This window comes from Cherax quadricarinatus, chromosome 66 (assembly GCF_038502225.1).
Source record: "Cherax quadricarinatus isolate ZL_2023a chromosome 66, ASM3850222v1, whole genome shotgun sequence".
In the NCBI taxonomy this organism is placed as follows: Eukaryota; Metazoa; Arthropoda; class Malacostraca; order Decapoda; family Parastacidae; genus Cherax; species Cherax quadricarinatus.
In genome coordinates, this window is record NC_091357.1 from 17,504,685 (window position 1) to 17,523,277 (window position 18,593).

At 42.3% G+C, this 18,593-nt stretch overlaps 1 protein-coding gene across 6 annotated transcripts in view; it reads left to right on the forward strand.

The window, feature by feature from the left end:
- The window catches only part of LOC128705115 (leiomodin-3), a 127,254-nt gene that overhangs the window by 89,545 nt on the left and 19,116 nt on the right, over positions 1 to 18,593 (forward strand). For 3 of the 6 annotated variants that reach the window (XM_070099144.1, XM_070099145.1, XM_070099149.1), the window contains exon 1: positions 12,509 to 12,574. The exons of the other annotated variants lie outside the window; for them this stretch is intronic. In XM_070099144.1, coding sequence (XP_069955245.1) covers positions 12,524 to 12,574 — 51 coding nt within the window. In that variant the 5' untranslated portion in view covers positions 12,509 to 12,523. Of the gene's footprint in view, positions 1 to 12,508; positions 12,575 to 18,593 lie in introns of those variants that run through there. 6 annotated transcript variants of the gene reach the window in all.

Genomic DNA, 18,593 nt, shown 5'->3' on the forward strand with positions numbered 1-18,593 from the left:
CCAGTTATTCCTTTAGCACGTATTTTATGGGCTATTACGCCATGATCGCATTTGTCAAATGCTTTTGCAAAGTCTATGTATATTACATCTGCATTCTGATTTTCTTCCAGTGCATCCAAGGCCATGTCATAGTGATCCAGTAGTTGTGAGAGGCAGGAGCGACCTGCCCTGAACTCATGTTGCCCTGGATTGTGCAGATTTTGGGAATCCAGGTGATTTGCAATCCTGCTTCTTAGCACTCCTTCAAAGATTTTTATGATGTGGGACGTCAGAGCTATTGGTCTATAGTTCTTAGCTAATGCTTTGCTGCCACCTTTATGGAGTGGGCTATATCCATTGTTTTAAGTGACTGGAATTTCACCCATGTCCAAGCTCCTCCTCCATAGTGTACTTAGGGCACACGAGAGGGGTTTCTTGCAGTTCTTAATGAAAACAGAGTTCCACGAGTCTGGGCCCGGGGCTGAGTGCATAGGCATGTTGTCAATGGCTTTTTCGAAATCTATCGGAGTTAGGGTAATGTCGGAAATCTGGCATACATTTATGGAGTTTTGAGGCTCATTCATGAAGAAATCATTTGGGTCGTCGATCCTGAGACCGATTAGTGGTTCACTAAAAACAGACTCTTACTGGGATTTCAATATTTCACTCATTTCCTTGTTGTCATCTGTGTAAGTCCCATCCTGTCTGAGTAAGGGCCCAGTACTAGATGTGGTATTTGCCTTGTTTTTGGCATATGAAAAGAAATATTTTGAATTTCTTTCAATTTCACTAATAGCTTTAAGCTCCTCCTGCCTCTCCTGGTTCCTGTAAGAGTCATTTAACTTAAGTTCGATAGTTTCCACTTCCCTGGTCAGCGCCTCCTTTCGTGTATCAGATATTCTAGCACTTCTGAGGAGCTCAGTGACTCTTCATCGTCTTCTGTAGAGGGAGTGTCTTTCTCTCTCCAGTTTACTCCTGCTCTTCTTCTTTCTTAGGGGAATATGCCTAGAACATGCTTCGGCTGCCAGGAAGTTGATCCTTTCAAGGCACTGGTTTGGATCCATGTCATTTAAGACATCTTCCCAACATGTTTCGTTTAGGACATGGTTTACCTGGTCCCAGTTGATGTTCTTGAAGTTGTATTTTGTGAAGACACCTTCACAGGTACATGCATTCTGCTGATCAGGACCCCTATGCATGTACGTCTGGACTTCGATTAGGTTGTGATCGGAATTAGTTGTTTTTGATATTCTTATGTCTTACCAGGTCCTCATTATTTGTGAAGATAAGGCCAAGTGTGTTTTCTAGTCTTGTTGGCTCCACTATCTGCTGGCTTAAGGTGTGTTTTTCGCAGAACTTAGTAGGTCATGTGTGCGTGACCTTTCATCTGCGCTACCTCCGGGGATTGTTTCAGCTATAACATTATTTGCTACATTCTTCCATTTTGTATGCCTTAGGTTGAAATCACCAAGCAATAAGATGTTTGGGGATGGAGCTGGAAGGTTTTCCAAACAGTAATCAATTTTCAGTAGCTGTTCCTTGAACTGTTGTGAGGTTGCATCTGGTGGCTTGTATACAACCACAATGACTAGGTTTTGGTTCTCGATCTTTATTGATAAAACTTCAACTACACGGTGTGGTGTCTTGAACGATTCCTTACTAAGGTATCGGAACGCTATTCTCAGGTTTGCTAGGCGCCCATATGCTGCAGCAGTTATCTGGTGTGTGTGTGTGTGTGTGTGTGTGTGTGTGTTACCAAAATATGCCGTACATATATATTAAATATCCAGTGTTTGCGTCACTTAACATTTTGGTCTAAATTTGACAAAAACTTTAGTTGTAAAGTTTGAAATTCTTAAAAAATTGAAATGTCTGGACGACTATTGAAAAACTGAAAAGGTATTTTTTATTCAGTACAGGAGTACATGAATTTATTAAAGGGGTGGACCGGTAAACCAATGGTAGGCCTCTGTCAGATCAAAAGCCCCATTGGCGGATCATAATTTCTAAGATCCACGTCAGGAAACAATTGTCTTGTTTCCTGACGTACCTTACCTAATCTAACCTAAGAAACGGATCTTATCCCCTCCCCCCTCTACCACTTTATTAACCCTTTTTCCTTCCTAACTACATAATCCGTCCTCAGTACACATAAGGTAGTTTTCTAATGCATTTACCTTCGTGTCTGATCTTAACAAATTTTTTTTATAGTTTAGACTGAGCTACTATAATTTTATATATATATTTACTGCCAATAAGCAAGTTACATAAAAGGGAAGGCAACCTGCATATCTCAGCGGAAGTATACAGATTTTAAAGTTTGAAAAAGCTGTTGTCCTGCCTGCGTCTGTGCTCCCAAGCCTAACCCAGAACTAAATTCACTGGTATAAAAAGCCTAACTGAATGCTTAAGGATATTGAAACCCATGGGAATTATTTTGGCATCACTTAACACGTACTGCGTGTTACTATAACGTTGAAAGTTGTGTGATCATAACCGAGGTTACTTGACCTGGCAGAGACCATGGGAGATGGTGAAAGTTGATTGTGGGGAAGGGGAGTAGGTGAGGTGTGAAGAATGGAGTGGTGGTAGGTACATGCTTGGAGGGGTTAGTAGTTTTTCTCTTCTCACCCTTAATTCCCATGTAATTGCAACTCGCTCGGCTGGAACGAAGCCTTTAAAACTGCCGTAGCTACTGAACATAGTGGAATGCTCGACTACCCGTCTTATTGAAGTCTCAACTGAAATTAACAGACTTTAAAGAACAAAATGGCTCGATTCGTAACAAGACAATACACAAATAACCCGCACCTAGGAGAGAGGAGCTTCTTTCATCTATGTGCAGGTTATTTGTGTATTAAGACTTTAGTTTGAGATTTATCTTGTGTGACGGAGTATGGAAGGGTATCATAGATAGCTTTTGTTACACTGCTGATCTGCTAATTTACAGGAAAACTTGATGCAATGCCTTGTGTGGATGCATTTACACAATACTTGTTCCTTCTAGCACATTCAGTTTTCTTACACATTTTCTGTTCCTCTCTCCCTCAGCATGCAATCTATCTCCCAACAGCAGGTACCGATTATACTAGGTGGATACAGGTAGCTGGTGTAGCCTTGCCGGGAGATCGAAGAGGGGAACTTCGGTAATGCGCCAACTCTTACCACTAGACTAAGTCACCTTGTGGGGAAGAGGGGGTGGGAGGGGTGCTTAAGGTGGGCGTTCCAGTCTTAGTTTTCCATAATTGAGTTTAGAAGTGTCCTTCATTTGCATATTCTTGTCCGTACTCTTTCCAGTTCTTGCGTTCGTATCATTGCGGGTAGACTAGTTCCTTAAATGCAGTTAGTAGGCACGTCATACTTTATAGTCTGTTAAGACAAAACTGTAGTGTCAGGGACGTACTGTTGCATTAATTTTGTAAAGTTAAATTTATACAGAAGCTTCATCGCCATCCATTATTTAAAGAATTTTCCAAGTTTCGATCAGTCCTGGACCGTTATCAGTAATAATGGTCCAGGACAGACAGTAACATCTAATTTTGAATTGTGCCAACAGATGGTATTGACATTTCTTATTTTTGCACAGATAAGAGATTGAACTCTGTCGCCTGAAGATTCGCCTCCCTTCACTAACAGCTACTTGTGCGAATTATTATAGACTAAGATAACTTAGTCGATTTTGGTGCAAAAAGTGCCATGAAACATTGTAAAAATTTTACCTGGGGAAAGCTAATTTTCAGGCGATTTTTGAACCCCTGAACAAGGGGGATTACCAATAGGCCCCTGGCTGCCTTCAAGAGGGAGCTGGACAGATAGTCGGTGCCAGATCAACCGGGCTGTGGTTAGTACATTGGACTATGTGTGACCAGCAGTAACAGCCTGGTTGATCAGGCCCTGATACACCGGGAGGCCTGGTCGTGGACCGGGCCGCAGGGGCGTTGATCCCCGGAATACCCTCCAGGTAGGCTAATTCAGTTATGATATTGAAGAGAAAGCGCTGAGCTGAGTAATTTTTTTAATAGGCGGTAAGCGCTAAACTCATAGGGGTCATATGCCCTATTAACTTTCGATGCAGAAAGCATCGAAAGTTAATAGGGCAGCCTCAACCTTCATTAGGCTAGTAATGACGCAGTTAAGGGCTTCAAAAAATAAATTTAAGAACTTATTAAGGGTTTTTTGAACTTAAATTTCAGACTGGTATGTTTATGCTAGTTTTGTTTTAGGAATAGGTATTTGGGACAGACAAGCAGGAGCAGTGACCCCTGTCCACAGGTAATCTTACTTTCTGAAATTTAAGAAAACGAAGCGCGTGTATAACATTAGCTGAAGATGACCATATACGTGTCGTTGTGTTATATAACAAAAATTTGGAAATTAATGGTTAGTAAATGATTAGAGATATTAAACCACCGCAAGGTGCCAGGAACGTAAATTGGCGGGAGAACAGTGTTGGCGCCAACCGTGGTGTCGGCTGGTATTGTCCTCGTGAAGTTGAAACATGGTAGACTCGGCTTCTGCCGGGAGAAACTAACGTGTTTCCCGGGTTTGAAACTCCCAGTTATTTAAATCCTTGCTTAACTTCAAGAATATCTGCCTAGTTTTTGTTGTTGTTGTTGTTAATCATTACATATTTGAGGGTCCCCTTACGTCTCGAAAAGTTCTGAGGTAATGGTTAAAAAATAAATACTTTGGCTGAAGTGATTTACTATAAGCAACAGATAGGAAATGAAAACTATCTTGCGGTCCGTCTAGTATCGTTGCAGAAGAAAAGTTAGGTAAAGGTAGATATGGAAGGAAAGAATTACCAAAAAGGTCAGACAGAGATAGCTGTGTCCTCCTAACACGACGGCTTGCAGTCCTCTTTCCTCCCCAGGATCTTTCCGGTAGGTGGTGGTGGTCTTCAGCCAGACGACCGTTGCTGTGTAACAGATGGCAGATGAAGCACTACCCTGGTGCGTTCCTCTTATAGATGGAGGCACACAAAAGAGTATCAAGAGACATGTTCTAGCTTTAGGATTTATCTGTGACCTGTTTCGAAAGTTTCCTTCTCATGACCCGACCCAGGGTCAGACTTTCCTGTTGATGGCCTAGTTGATCAGGCTGTTGCTGTTAGCTGACTGCCGGCCTGGTTGATCTAGCAAAAAGGGGGCTGTGGACTGGTGAATCGGTAGGTTATGTGCGCTCACTATAGGTGGGTTATAAAGAGCACGAATTGGGATATATGCAGGAATGTATTTACGTCTGTTTCTCAAGTTACCTAAAATTGCACATTCGTTTCTGTAATGTCTGATATGCTGGTAACAGCTTGAATAGTCTAGGTTCACGGGTGTTGATAGCGTGCTCTTTTACCTGTGGCTCCCCCCCCCCTTTTTTTTTCACTGGGTATACTGTTCACTTCCCCTCATCTCTCACGCCAGTAGGCTATGGTAGTATGCAGACATGGGACTGGGTTGTCAGCCTTCCGTTGGCTTACATATATACCTAGGGAAAAACAAAGAGTACGCATCATGTTACTGTGTACGCTTTGGTACAATGTTTTCCCGGTGTATTTGCAACGTAATATTAGCACTCCAGCTAGATTCCTGGTCTTTTCTCATGAACTTGGAAGACAGCAGACAAAGCTTCAGAACTCAGTTCAATATATAATTATCAGAGACTGGGTCGTGGGGGGTGATGATCCCCGGAATCGGTCACAGACACGGAAGATATTCATAGGTGACATTTCTTAATGGAAACATTCAGCTACAGGTGAACTGCAGTCACTCTTATCGACGTTTACGGTATTTGTATTCATATTGTACGTATGGACATGTTCTCTAACACAGCTTGTCGGTATCATGATACTTTGTACAACTAATTAAGAGATTTGTTCTTGCCGTTGTGGTGGGGGATAGTCTCCGCTCCTGGTCCTGGCTATTTCATAAGACTAGTTTCTGCGTTATAGCCATTTGCAACATGATTTCTTTGAAGTGAGTTTCTAAAGATTAAGAAAGTTAGATTTTGCTTAGATTGTTAATCTTGAAGGTGATTAACCCATGTTATCACTGACTTGCTTTCATTGGTGGTGTGGTCTGACTACACCCAGGTACCTACTTACTGCAAGGCAAACAACAGGTGCGAGAAACATTACCAAAGTTTCCACTCGTCCGGGAATCTAACCCTGGTTCCTACAGTGAGCTAAGGTCGCCACCAGTTGAGCTACAAGCCAAGCTAATGTGTAGGATTGTTTAGAAAGTACAACTCGTATATAACAATCAATTAATCCTTCTAAAAGGTTTTAGTTCCTGTCACAGACTTTAATGTTTGCCTGCCTTTGATGGTCAAAGGTATAAGGTATGTCTTAGTTTTCCCACTCCCGCAACCCAGAGGGTTTCTAACCCAGGGTAACACAATAGTCGGTTTGTCATGGAGAACTGTCCGACTTATTTCCATTGTAGGTCATTTAATCCTTTTCCCAGTATGCCACTTGAAATACTATACTAACACACTGTACCACCTGCTTACTGTTAGGTGAAGACAGCAGGTGTATGGAAACTTGCCCAGTGTTTCGCCCGTGCCGGTCGTCTGTGCACAAGAGCTGATGATGCTAACAACTGAGCCACCAGAAGTGTCTCTGGCCAGTTGTCCCTTGAAGGGATGTGGCACTTGGCGTAGCACTAAAGAGCGATGCCTGTGTAGGGCAACCTGCAACATACGTGTTGCTAGGCTGGCATGAACCTCGATGTGTGTTTAAAGATGGCAATAAATAGTGAAGAGGAAAATATTAAGAAAATGGTAGACAGGAAGATTAGAAAACTTCGAGGAGGGAATACGAAATAAGATGGAATACAGAAAAGGGTGAGCGTAATTTTGGAGTACAGAAAAGGGTGAGCGTAATTTTCAGGAGTTTCCTTTGCCCCTGCCTCACCTCTGGCGCGGCAGACAGCTATACTCTGCACTGAACGCCAGCTTAAAGCCGAAAACCTGACCATGGCGTAGCTGACGCCCTCTACCATGCTCCCGCCCTCGCACGCCACCACCCACCCTCGCACGCCACCGCCCACCCTCGCACGCCACCGCCCACCCACTCTTGCGTGTATTCACTCTAACCCGCAGGCTTTCACTTTCGCATACGTGAATGCAGGTAGCCTATCCTTACGTGCTAGACTTCTCCTTTGGCTGTTTTGTACAACTAGACTATTGCTGTCCGCAAGCATACATGAATTTAGAAAATAATGTTAAACAGGAGTGAAGAGATGATACTGTGGGTGGGAAAGAGGGAATAACGTCAGGCGATGGAGAGGAGAGAAGTAGGCAGCAATTTACGTGCTTCCAGTGATCACCGGGGCAATGTGTGGCCAGGTCCTCTTAAGTTTATGGCTTGATCAGTTATATTGTTTGTCCTGATTAGCTGGACGTCATCTCGCGGCTAATCAGGATGGATTGCAGACACTCCTGGAGAAGGGCGGGTGGTTGAAGGGGGGGGGGGTGATTTTGAGAGGTATTTCCACTAGAGGGTAATTAAGAGCTTGATGTATTTGGGTTCAAGGTGTAGGTGTAATATCTTTTCACTAGGATAATTTGCAGTGTTCAGTTCCTACTGTTCACACAAATTAGAGTAAATTTGCAGCTACTAATTTTCCAAATGTAAATAATGCATTGTGATAATTTCAGCTAGTTTGAGTAGATATGCTCTACATTCTAGATGTGTGCATTTTACTGGACATCAATTGTTTCCTACATTGGTAAGGCAATATTAGACTAAGCATTGAAGAAGGTAATAATTATTCTCTTCTCTGGTAATGTCTTCCTTGGTGACTACTTACATGCAGAGCTGTAAGTTTCCCAATAGACAGCAGATTTGCGTGGTTTTACTAGAAAGTAAAGATGTCAAGTGCTCTTTTGAAAGGTGAGGGTATGACCAAATTCACGAAAGTCAGTCTGGGGACAGCTTGTTCGACTAAATAATACACAAGTCTTAGAGGGCTCCCCCCCCCCTCTCCACTCCTCTTGTTTGATAGCTAATATAATTCCCAATTATTTTAATCTTTAAAGATATTTTAGTAAGCCTGTTAACATTGAGTGTTATAGTCTCGAGCCTTGCGAATTAAACTGTGTTATGGAATTTTAAGAAGTGCGTAACTAGTATTGGTTTCTAATTTGGACAACCTCCTGCGCTCTGGCAGCACATGAACCTGGGTTTTGTTCAGTTCTGGCCCTGAAGCAGTGTTTATATCTGGCCCCCCCCACACCTCGCCTGTTCTGGCTGGCGCGCTCTAATCCTTTATATTTTCCCGGAAATTGTTTTAATTTAATTTGTAGCTATTCTGGCTGTTCTTTCAGATAAATTAACGAAAGGGAAATTAACCGGATGGCTAGGTATTATTTAAGGTAGCTTTTTTCGTTTTATCAGTATTTAACTCTACCGGTTTCGGGGGCTCTACCCCTGCAGTCTGGTGAGGCCAGGCTTCCCTGTTACCAGACTGTTTGTACTAGCAGCCCGCAGTCTAATATAGTTATCACAACCTTGCTGATCTGGCATTTGCAGAAGGACGCTGTCTAAATACTTCGATTTGCCAGCATTTGGTATCTGCTGGTAATGTTGTGGGCCATGGTGAGTGTTCCTATATTATACCCTTGACCCTTCTGCACTTCACTGGGTTTATTCCACTCTCCCATCAGTAGTAACAGCCTGGTTGATCAGGCCCTGATCCACCGGGAGGCCTGGTCATGGACCGGGCCGCGGGGGCGTTGATCCCCGGAATAACCTCCAGGTAATATCCCACTCCGGTCTAGTAGTGCGCAGGTTAGGAACAAGGTCCTTGGGGTAGCTTCCCAGTATGTATTAGGGCATCTCATTGTTCCAGAGAGCGCAGGTGTTCCCGATAATTAAGATGTTTTGATTCGATGCGGACAGCGTACGAGTTCTATATTTTCCAGCCCCGATTTTTTCTGCCATGAAAGGCGCTTTGAGAGTATAAACATATTTAGGTTTTTCTCAGTTATAATATTTGTAAAAGTACAATCTTTGGCGTTACTTTTGAAAGTTCTCAAAATCCACTCTCATTTTCCTGACCCTCGCTGCATTTACGTTGACGTTTTTTTTAAATGACAGATCCTCTTGACACGAGTATTCTTGTTAGGTAAAAGGACTCGTGTGTAACCAATGAGACATTTTATTGTGGCAACGTTTCACTCTCCAGGAGCTTTGTCAGGCCGTTACAGCTGTAACGGCCTGACAGAGCTCTTTAGAGAGTGAAACGTTGCCACAATAAAATGTGGCATTAGTTGCACATGTGTTCTTTACCTAACAAGTTGTCGGTAATTCTACCAACATTATTACAATGATTTATTCTTGATTATCAAACTTTTTTTTACGCTCTTGATATTATCTACCACGTTCTGTATACTGCGCTCGTTTAGTCTTAGTTTCTACCGTGCTCAAAGCAGTTGATATTTGTCACCATTAAACGTCATGTAGCATTTTCATTTGTTATAAAAATGATACGAATGTGTAGTTAGTACTCGTGTTTCTTGAGGACGAGAGACCGTAATGATGCTAGGACCGTTACCTGCAGTAGCTTCCTGGGGTCACTGCCCCCGCGGCTCAGTCCTAGCCCAGACCACTTGGTTGCTGGTCTGATCGATCAGGCTGTTGGTACCCGCGACTCAGTGTGTGTGCACCACAGCCCGGCTGATCAGAAACTGATTTGATGAAGAATTGTTGTTCTTGAAGACATCCTTGCCTTAGGGTACTAAGCTGTAAAGTTGTATTTATAGGAAATGTCGTATTTATATTTTGTTACATGAAATTTAAATATAAGGGTCAGTTTAAATTGTTGAGGTGGGTGTCCCGTGGCTCAGCTCAGTGTCCGGGGTTCGATCCCCGGTACGGGTGGAAAAGTTGGACATGTTTCCTTACACCTACTGTCTCTGTTCACCTTCAGTAAGTAGGTACCAGTGTGTTAACAGACTGATGTGGGGTCACATCCTGGGGGTGGTAATATACCTTAGGGCTGGGGCCATGAAATAAGCTGAGGTAGGATTCTCGTAGCATATAAAGCTAATTTATAAAGAAAATCACCCAAAGGGGGCGTAGTTGTGGCGGACAGGCGGCTGTAACCCGCAGTGTATCCCCTTTAACGGCTCTCCACCACACTCGTTCACGACTGTGCTACTGCTGCTACCTAGGCTTAATTTCAAAATCACCTTCAGAAATTTAAAATGAATTTATACAAATAAATAAGAAAGCGACTGCACAACTAGATAAACATTAATCTTGTTGACTCGTGGTGGTAGTGGTGTAGCCAGTTTAGTCACACGACATATTCTTCATGCCTTTGCATGAGGAATGCTCTCTTTTAAGTGGGTTAAGATACATTATAAATTATTTAAAATACCTAGCTTGTAATGTAACAATGTCATGTGGGTTCGATAACGTGGAGGGGGTAAAAATACTCACGTAGGCTGGTAGTACGTATAATATATAACGGGAAGAATGGGAAGCACCATCAGCCGAACAATACCTTTGAGTTCACAGTCTTCCTGCTCCCGGAGCCCGGCCTTGTTTTAAATGTTGTCGTCACTGTTAGAGTTGTAAGCTATGATCGGGTATGCAATATCCTTTTTGTACTGTTTTGACATTAACTTTTAATTTTTTACGTAAAACATTGTCGCTTCCATTTATGTAACAAATGACTTAAAATATTTTTATTGCTTTTAATTAATCACAGAACGGTGTTTCCATACACCCATTGTGACTGTAAATGCAGGTTTTACAGACTAATCTCTCACTAGCATGGTTGTGGCATGCTCTACCTCGTCGCCTCAAAACTGCTATTATGACAAAAGTAGCAAAACGCGATTGCAAGCAAATCGCAAAGTGGGTGAGGTTTCAACCAATAACAAGCTAGTCCTAAAATTGGCAGACTAGTGCGTTAACCATTGAAACGGAGTACAGGTCAAATTCATTAGAGCGAAAGTTCCATGTGCGAGACTTGAGAGTGATGCCAGAAGAACTCTCGTTCAATTATCACAATAGTGCTGCTAGTGCTACCGCAAGACAATTGAAAGGTTGGATAAATAGAACTTTCAAGAAAGATACTGAACCACTTTTTTTTTTCCAGGCTGGAATACTTCTCTATACTAACGACGTACTTCAGTGCAGGCGAGATGGACCAGCTAAAAAAAACTGAACTTCTAGTGCCCATATACACTCACACTGGGAACGCTTGAAATTTTACTTGTATTCTTTGGAATGTAGGCGAGAAAGGTGCATAATAATTTACGCTTGGAAAATCTTGGAGGGACTGGTTCCAAACCTGCATTTGAAATTACTTAATGAAAAGGAAACCTGGCAGACGGTTCATAATACCTCTTATAAAAAGGAAGAGCACATAAGAACTCGATGAATGTCAGTCCATCCTCCCCCATCCCCCGACTTTTCATTGCCCTCCCCTCGTGTATAAAGAAAATTTCCAAACATCTCTGTCTTCAAGAGGAAACCTGACAATTTCCTTAAATCAGGTTCTGACCAACAGGTCTGTTGACTTCGTTGCGGCCAGCAGTCATAGCAGCCTGGTTGATAGACCTTGATCTACTAGGATCAAGGGCTTCAGTGGGCGTTGACCCTGGATACCCTTCAGGTTACCTGGCCGCTGGGTACATAAAGCACTTTCTTAACAATGAAAACCATTGCTGTACAGAGCTCTGCCGACTGCTGACCACCTCACTACCTCCCAGTCGTGGGTAGATGCACATTTTTCACCACTCGTGTTATTCCTCACGGGTCCTTGCCTTTTCTCATTCAGGCTTGCTTTTTTCGCTTTCACCTTTTACCACCTTTCTTCCCTGGCTTTGCTGAGCAAGTTTTACCTGACCAACGCTGAAGGAGGCAGTGACTGCAATTAGTGTAATTGTGAGCTGTTCTGCCTAAACGATAATCATTGTCGTGTCCGGTGGTGGCCCTGCCTCTTTGACCACCAATCCCAACGCTTCCTCGGGCACCTGCGCCACGCTCATTGGCCGATTGACTGCCTATAAGTTTTGCTGAAGAGGAAGCGAGATTGGCTTGCATTCTACTGTTGCATTTTATGCTAAACTATAATGTTTTAAACTGTGTGTATGGAGATAGGGTTAGCACTTTACTATTAAAAAAAGTGTAACAAAGATATTTCTTGGGGTTCACCCGGAATCTCTTCCGGGTAAATATTCCGGCTGATTAGGAACTGTATTGGGGAATCCGGAGAGTTTCCTCTTGCAGATAGCCAAGTGGTGTTGGTAATTCCCGTATGTATGAAGGCTGGGTGTTAAAAAGTTGTAATCTATTAATACTTGGAGTTATGTGATCATCGCTCCCCTACTTTTCATTGGAAGTATCCTGCACAGTGCGAAGCCTCTTGGGTTCATAAGCAATAATTTTGGTGTCAGTAATACATAAGCTTTGCACAATCATAACTCTCCAGTGTCTTTGAGGCATAGATTCTGACGAATCTTTCTCGCCTGTGTTCCAGGGACTTCAAGAGCTCCCAGTAATTTGTGCTTCACTGGGCTTATAAGAACTGTGATGGCTCCCTGTACATCTTCCAGTTCAGCAATTTCGCCTGCTTTAAAGGAGGTTATTAATACACAGCAGTAATTCACCTAGAGACAGAGAGTTATTTGAATTGCCATCATTGGCTTGGCAGCATTCATTGTTTTGAATTTGTTCAAATTGACTCCATTGAATTCTGTCATGGTTAGTCAGCATGCTTTCAACACTAATGTGCTTTTCATCGGAAATAGCAAAAGATTCTTGTAGGTGGGATATATTTGTTTCCCCTGGCAGTGTGTAATGCTAACAAAACTGCGCCACATTATAAATGCCTCCAACAATAGTTTAAATTGTGTGAAGTTTTGTTTAAAACATTTTAAACTTATTTTCATTTTACTACGTAAATATTCTTAAGAGGTACCCAAAGTAAATGTCTTAATGCTTCCTGCATGCTTGCCATTTATGTTCTTTATTTTAGGCAGCGATATTCGTGGCAGAGAGCAACCAGGAAACGTTCAAATATGTAAGAGTACGTACCACTGATAGGGAGAGTGAGTAGCCGTATATAACTTGAGAAAATACTTTTGTTTATATCACCTGAGCTTTGTGGAAATAATTAAATTCTACCCTAATCTACATGCCAGACTTGTGCTCTGGCAGCACTGCAGCAGAGTTGTGCCAAACTTGTCGTACTTGGCAGTAGCAGTTCAGTTTTCTGTTAGACTTTCGAAATGTTTATAATACATTAAGGAACGTGCACGTAGGCATAAGTACTTCTGACATTACTATAATAGTTTGAGTGAATTTGATTGTTGTACCGCTAGCTTTGTGAATGTGACACTTTTGTGTATGATGTCTTAAGTTGAAGGTGTATGTCTACTGTAGTGGGTGGAAAATTGTGGTGCCTCAAGGACCGATACATCACATGTTATATATAAGTATAAATCTTATAAACTGAGTTTATTTTAATCTCTTGATGAATTAAAATCTTTGTGTAGGTGAACTGGAGCTTCAGTGACCCAATAGACAGGTTTTAAATTTGTCAAAGTGCCGTTTCGTCACTGAAAGACAAGGAAAGAATTATAGTATATACACATTCCATATTTGGGGACTAATTTCTTGTCATGCACTCTAACATTACGGAAGACTGCCATTACAACTATTGGGAGCGCTGAATCCGTAGGGCTGGGAGACCACTAGTTATGTTACCGCTGTCTGGACCGGAACGTAGAGCGTCCTCGTCACACAGGTGGTGTCCTAGTTATCGCTGTAAGGTGCATTGGCAATTATGGAGACTGGAAAAGATCGTGGATGGCTTAACATTCTACACTTTATGGTTTATTGGCGTAGCATTTCCTGTATGCTGCTTATTTCTAACATTTCTTAAAGCAACCTCCAAATGTAGGAAGTACTGTACATTGTTATTTTACAGGTAACCAGGTAAATATGTGATTTGACACTGGTACTAATTTATACATTACTTAAATTCGTAAGTGCAGTCACGCATATCCTCGCTTAGTTCGCAGCAGTCATTCTTTCCTTTTAACTAAATTGACAGGTAACAAGTTTACTACGATCGAACAGGGAGTCACCTAACCTCTAGATTTCCCACTTTCCCAGTACGTATCTCTTCAGTCTCAATCCTCCTAGAATGTGCTAAAGCTTGTATTGCTTGAGTTTGCTTTCTTTCCCACATCCATCCCTACTCTATCCCCGGAATATGCGCTATAAACTGAATGGAAACTACAATGTGCTTGGAGACAACCCCCCCCCCCCCCATTGCACGTGAAAAGGCTTAGACTAAAGTTGGTTCATATTGTACCTTAAATTTCCTGACTGTTGGGCACGCCATCCCGAGATCCCGCGTGATAGTAATGCCAGCTCTGCTAGAACAAAACTTTTTAAGTTGCTTATTCCATAATGGGATCAGAATGGTTGACCAGGCTAGCACCAGAAAGCCTGGCACAGGGCCGGACTACGGGAGTAGAAAACCTCTCGAAGATTTTTGGCTATATCCTTACCGTCGTACTGAAGTCTACCAGCTGAGGCTCTGATTTAATTACCCATGTCTGACGTCCATCCTCGGTGATGTGATACGACAGGGGAGACGCAACTAGCTTTTGTTTCCACACTGTCGATCTCATAAATAAGGTAGCACCGCACTGATGAATTATAGATTTTGAAGATTTTTTTTTTTTTACTCTTCCATCATTCAGGTAGGGAAGGGGAAGAGAATTGGAGTCTTTCCCGTTTCTTTTTGTACGTCTCACCCCAACACGTAATGTCAAGGGAAGGACCCTGGATCAATTATCCGTCAGATATCGTCTAGAATGTTTGCTCGGAAATGGGGATTAACCTTCGTGCAGGCTGGCAAGTCCGATTACCCTTCGCAGTGACTAGTGGGCGAGGCTAAAGGGAAAGTTATGGTGAGAACTAGGTTAGGGAAAAGACGTTAGTGATAGTTTACTAGCTCTACTGCCCACAGTCAACCATTATCTTAAGAGTAACTGCAGTTGTTGCTACCTAACACCACGTGAGCACATGAATCATCTACCCACACGAATCCTCGCACATTAATCAACTCATGAATTCTCGCGCACGCACATGAATCCTCGCATTAATCCATCTATCCATCCAGGGCTTCTGAGTTTGTGGTGTGGGCGTGGCGTTGATCGTGTGGGCGTGGTAGTGTGTACTGGAGTCTACCTCATCTGGGTAAGTGTGTCATGAAGGCCAGGGGGTCGGGCAATACGCCCCTCCCTCCCATGGCCTTCATTGTTAGCCACAAACAACTAGGTGATGTGAGCCAGCTGCTGGCACTTTAAGGTCGTGCTTTATATACATGGAACTGTTGACGGTTTTGTAGGTTGGAGGGCAGTGACAACAACCCCCCCCCCTCCTTATTTCAACCACTTTGTACCTCCATCTACCACAGTCACTTTGCTCCCCCTTCCCCTTTCCAGTCTACTACAACTACTTTGCCCCAACTTACCATAATCCCTGAAGTGCAGACACTGCCCCTCTCCCAGACCCCAACCTAGTAAAACCACATGCGTTTTCCCCAACTTATCAAAGCATATGGGATAGTAAAGGGGGAGGTGATGTAAGATTAGGCTACACTTTTATGCAAAGTATAAGTTTTTTCGTATTAAGGTCACAAATTTCTTTGCGGTCCTGAGTGCGATTAATGGAATCGAATACGTATGACTACGAGGAACCTGGCTTGTCTGGAGAATCAATGACGATCGATGTTGATACTGTTAGTGCATTGTTACACTGCACCAGACCATTGTCAACGCTGGTCAAGATTTATTTTTAATACTTTTAGGTACACACTCGTACAGGAGTTAATTCTCATGAACGTCGAACTCAAAAATGTGGCAAGAAAGTTTAATTTGATGCCATTAAATATTAACTTCACAAAAATATAATCACAGGATATGGGGGATTAGGGCATAAAGGCGTGCAAATAAAAAAAAATTAAATTTAGAGTGGGAGGAACTTAAATGCTGGTAAAAAAAAAGACTAAAAGCCTAATGCTTTTTTCAAATTTGTTTTAGTTCTGGGAGGAGGAAGGACTAGGGAAAGGTTTTAGTCAGACGTCTGGCAGTCAGTAAATGATTGTAGTTTGCAGGGCCAGGTACTGTACCGCGTGAACAGTTCAACCCCCTCCCCCCCCCCCAAAAAAAAAAAAAAATATATAAATGGTTCATTGTCTTCTTTTTACCTTTTCACTGCATAAAGAAAATTAAGGTTGCAGTTTTCCCTGTGTACCCCAATAAAGAATATTTTAATCCTCATTTCGAGAAAATAGTGTGTACATAGATGCACCTCTACCCTGTGCCTCTTTTTCATAACCCCTGGCTTACACTAACCTGGAGGATTGAATGTTTATTCAGGTTTAAATATGCAACACTTATCCTGACATTAAACTGTCATACCGAGGTTACCGAGACCTCCCCTCTTCATCTCCCAATAGAGCACCTTTACCTTTGAAGAGCACTTACCACTTATACATCACTTAATCAGCAATATATGTATCAATAGAAATTATATACTGAGAAAAATGATAAATATGGCCACACGGTTATTACATTGAAACATGAGAGGATACATTATTACTGGTAAAGTACCACTTGTACAAGTGTGTCAGTAAAGTATCAGTAAGGTTGTACAGAAGTTGGGTTGTCGTTGGCAGTTATGCCTAGTAAGCAGGATTAGAGTATGATTAAAGTGCAGCTCATGACTTATGAGCGCTCGAGGGCATGGCCCTAACTTTAGTTCAAATCTTGGAACCAATAAAGCACTTAAATTACTGGGAACGCCATAGTCCTGAATATGGATTTATTGGAGTGGATGAGATAAAAGATATATACCTGGAAAGTACTTGAAGGCCTTGTCCCAGATCTGCACACTGCCGTAATATACTGGAGTGAGATATATGTGAGGAAAGAGCAAAATAAACCCAGTGAAAAGCAGGGGTGCAGTGGACACAATAAGGTCACTGCATCCACAGCTTGGTCCCAGACCAGGTCTCATGGCCTGATCGATCAGGCTGTTGGTGCCTGCTGCCACAGCCCAACGTATTCATCACAGTCCGGCGGAATTGATTTGAGGAACCTTTAGAGTCCCCACTTTAAGACAGCCAAGGATCTATCTGGCGTCTCCTTTATTCAGGGTGTTGTAAAGTCTTGGCCTTTCTTTACACTTAGTTTTGTATGCTGATCGCTCTCCCGCTCTTCATCGCAGGTATATTGCACAGTTTGCTAAGCCTCTTTAGTTCGCATGTAGCAATTTGTGTGCAGATTTGGGACTAATACCTCTAGGATCATCCAGGTTCAGATTATCATGCACCTTTCTCACCTACATTTTAATATTAGAGTACAGTTCGAGGAACGTAAAGCGCTCCCGGTAATTCAGGTGTTTGACTGCTTATACGAACTATGAATATTTTCAACATTTTTCAGTTTTACAATTTCTCCCTCCTTGAAGGGGGGCCATTAGAACAAAAATTCTCCAACCTAGAATGTGACTTGTCATTATTGGCTTGGCATCGCTTGTTTTGAATCATAATTCAAATAAAAGTGTTTATTTCTTTGTGTAGTATACAAACTGCAGTTTACATGTAATAAAAATAGTTAAGCACAAAGAAAGCCACTAGCATGCGTGAGCATTTCGGGCAAACATGTTTCTAGTTATGCAACCTATCATTGTCCTTGCAGCATGTATTCCTTGGACGTGAGATCAAACATTCACTCCTAGGTCTCATAATAATTATCCTCTAGGTGATTTGTTTGTATTGTACTCCTATCTTGTTTTTTCCAAAATCCTTCATGTTGTCAGTTGCCCACTGGAGGACTTGATGTCTTGGATGCCACTCGTGTTGATTCTACCATCATCTGTAGAGGATGGTAGTGTTGTGGTTTGTCCCTGTCAGATTTGAGGAAGAAGTTGGGCCAGTATTGTGGCATGGGGAACTAACTTTTCACCATAGCAACCCCTGAGTTTACTGTTTGGATTATGCTAGTTAGGAAGTTAAATATCCATTTGCCTAGCTTTCAAGCCATTCGCATTGCTTGCACTGGCATTGAGAAAAACACTATCACGACAACCAAAATCCAGCTAAACACCACGCATTTCATCTCTAGCCTATAAAGTGGAAACTACTTTTCAAGACGGCTGTAGGTTATACCTCTGTATTAACAGTATGTAGATTATCTGGATATGGCCTACATGAGATTGCATACTCTTCCGCTAGCTCCAGGGTATAAGCCGGTAAAATAGTACACGGTTAAGCATGTTTTGGGTGTTGGAGAATCCGGTGGTGTGAATCATTATATTAACGAATCTAGTCATGTAATGATCATCGGGCTGGCTAGGCATAGCCAGCCCGATCAGTATCCCAACAATGTTCAAGTACACTGCTGACTCGCTAGGAGAGATTTAGTGGACAGAGGCTTAACATAATGAGTTTGTCTAAAGTACCCAATGCTGTATCCATGAATGTAATTGCTTATTCCAGTGCCTTCCGGAGTATTCCTACTTGCACATGGTTGAACCACTAAGTCTACACTACAAAACTTAAGATCCCATAAAAAATGCG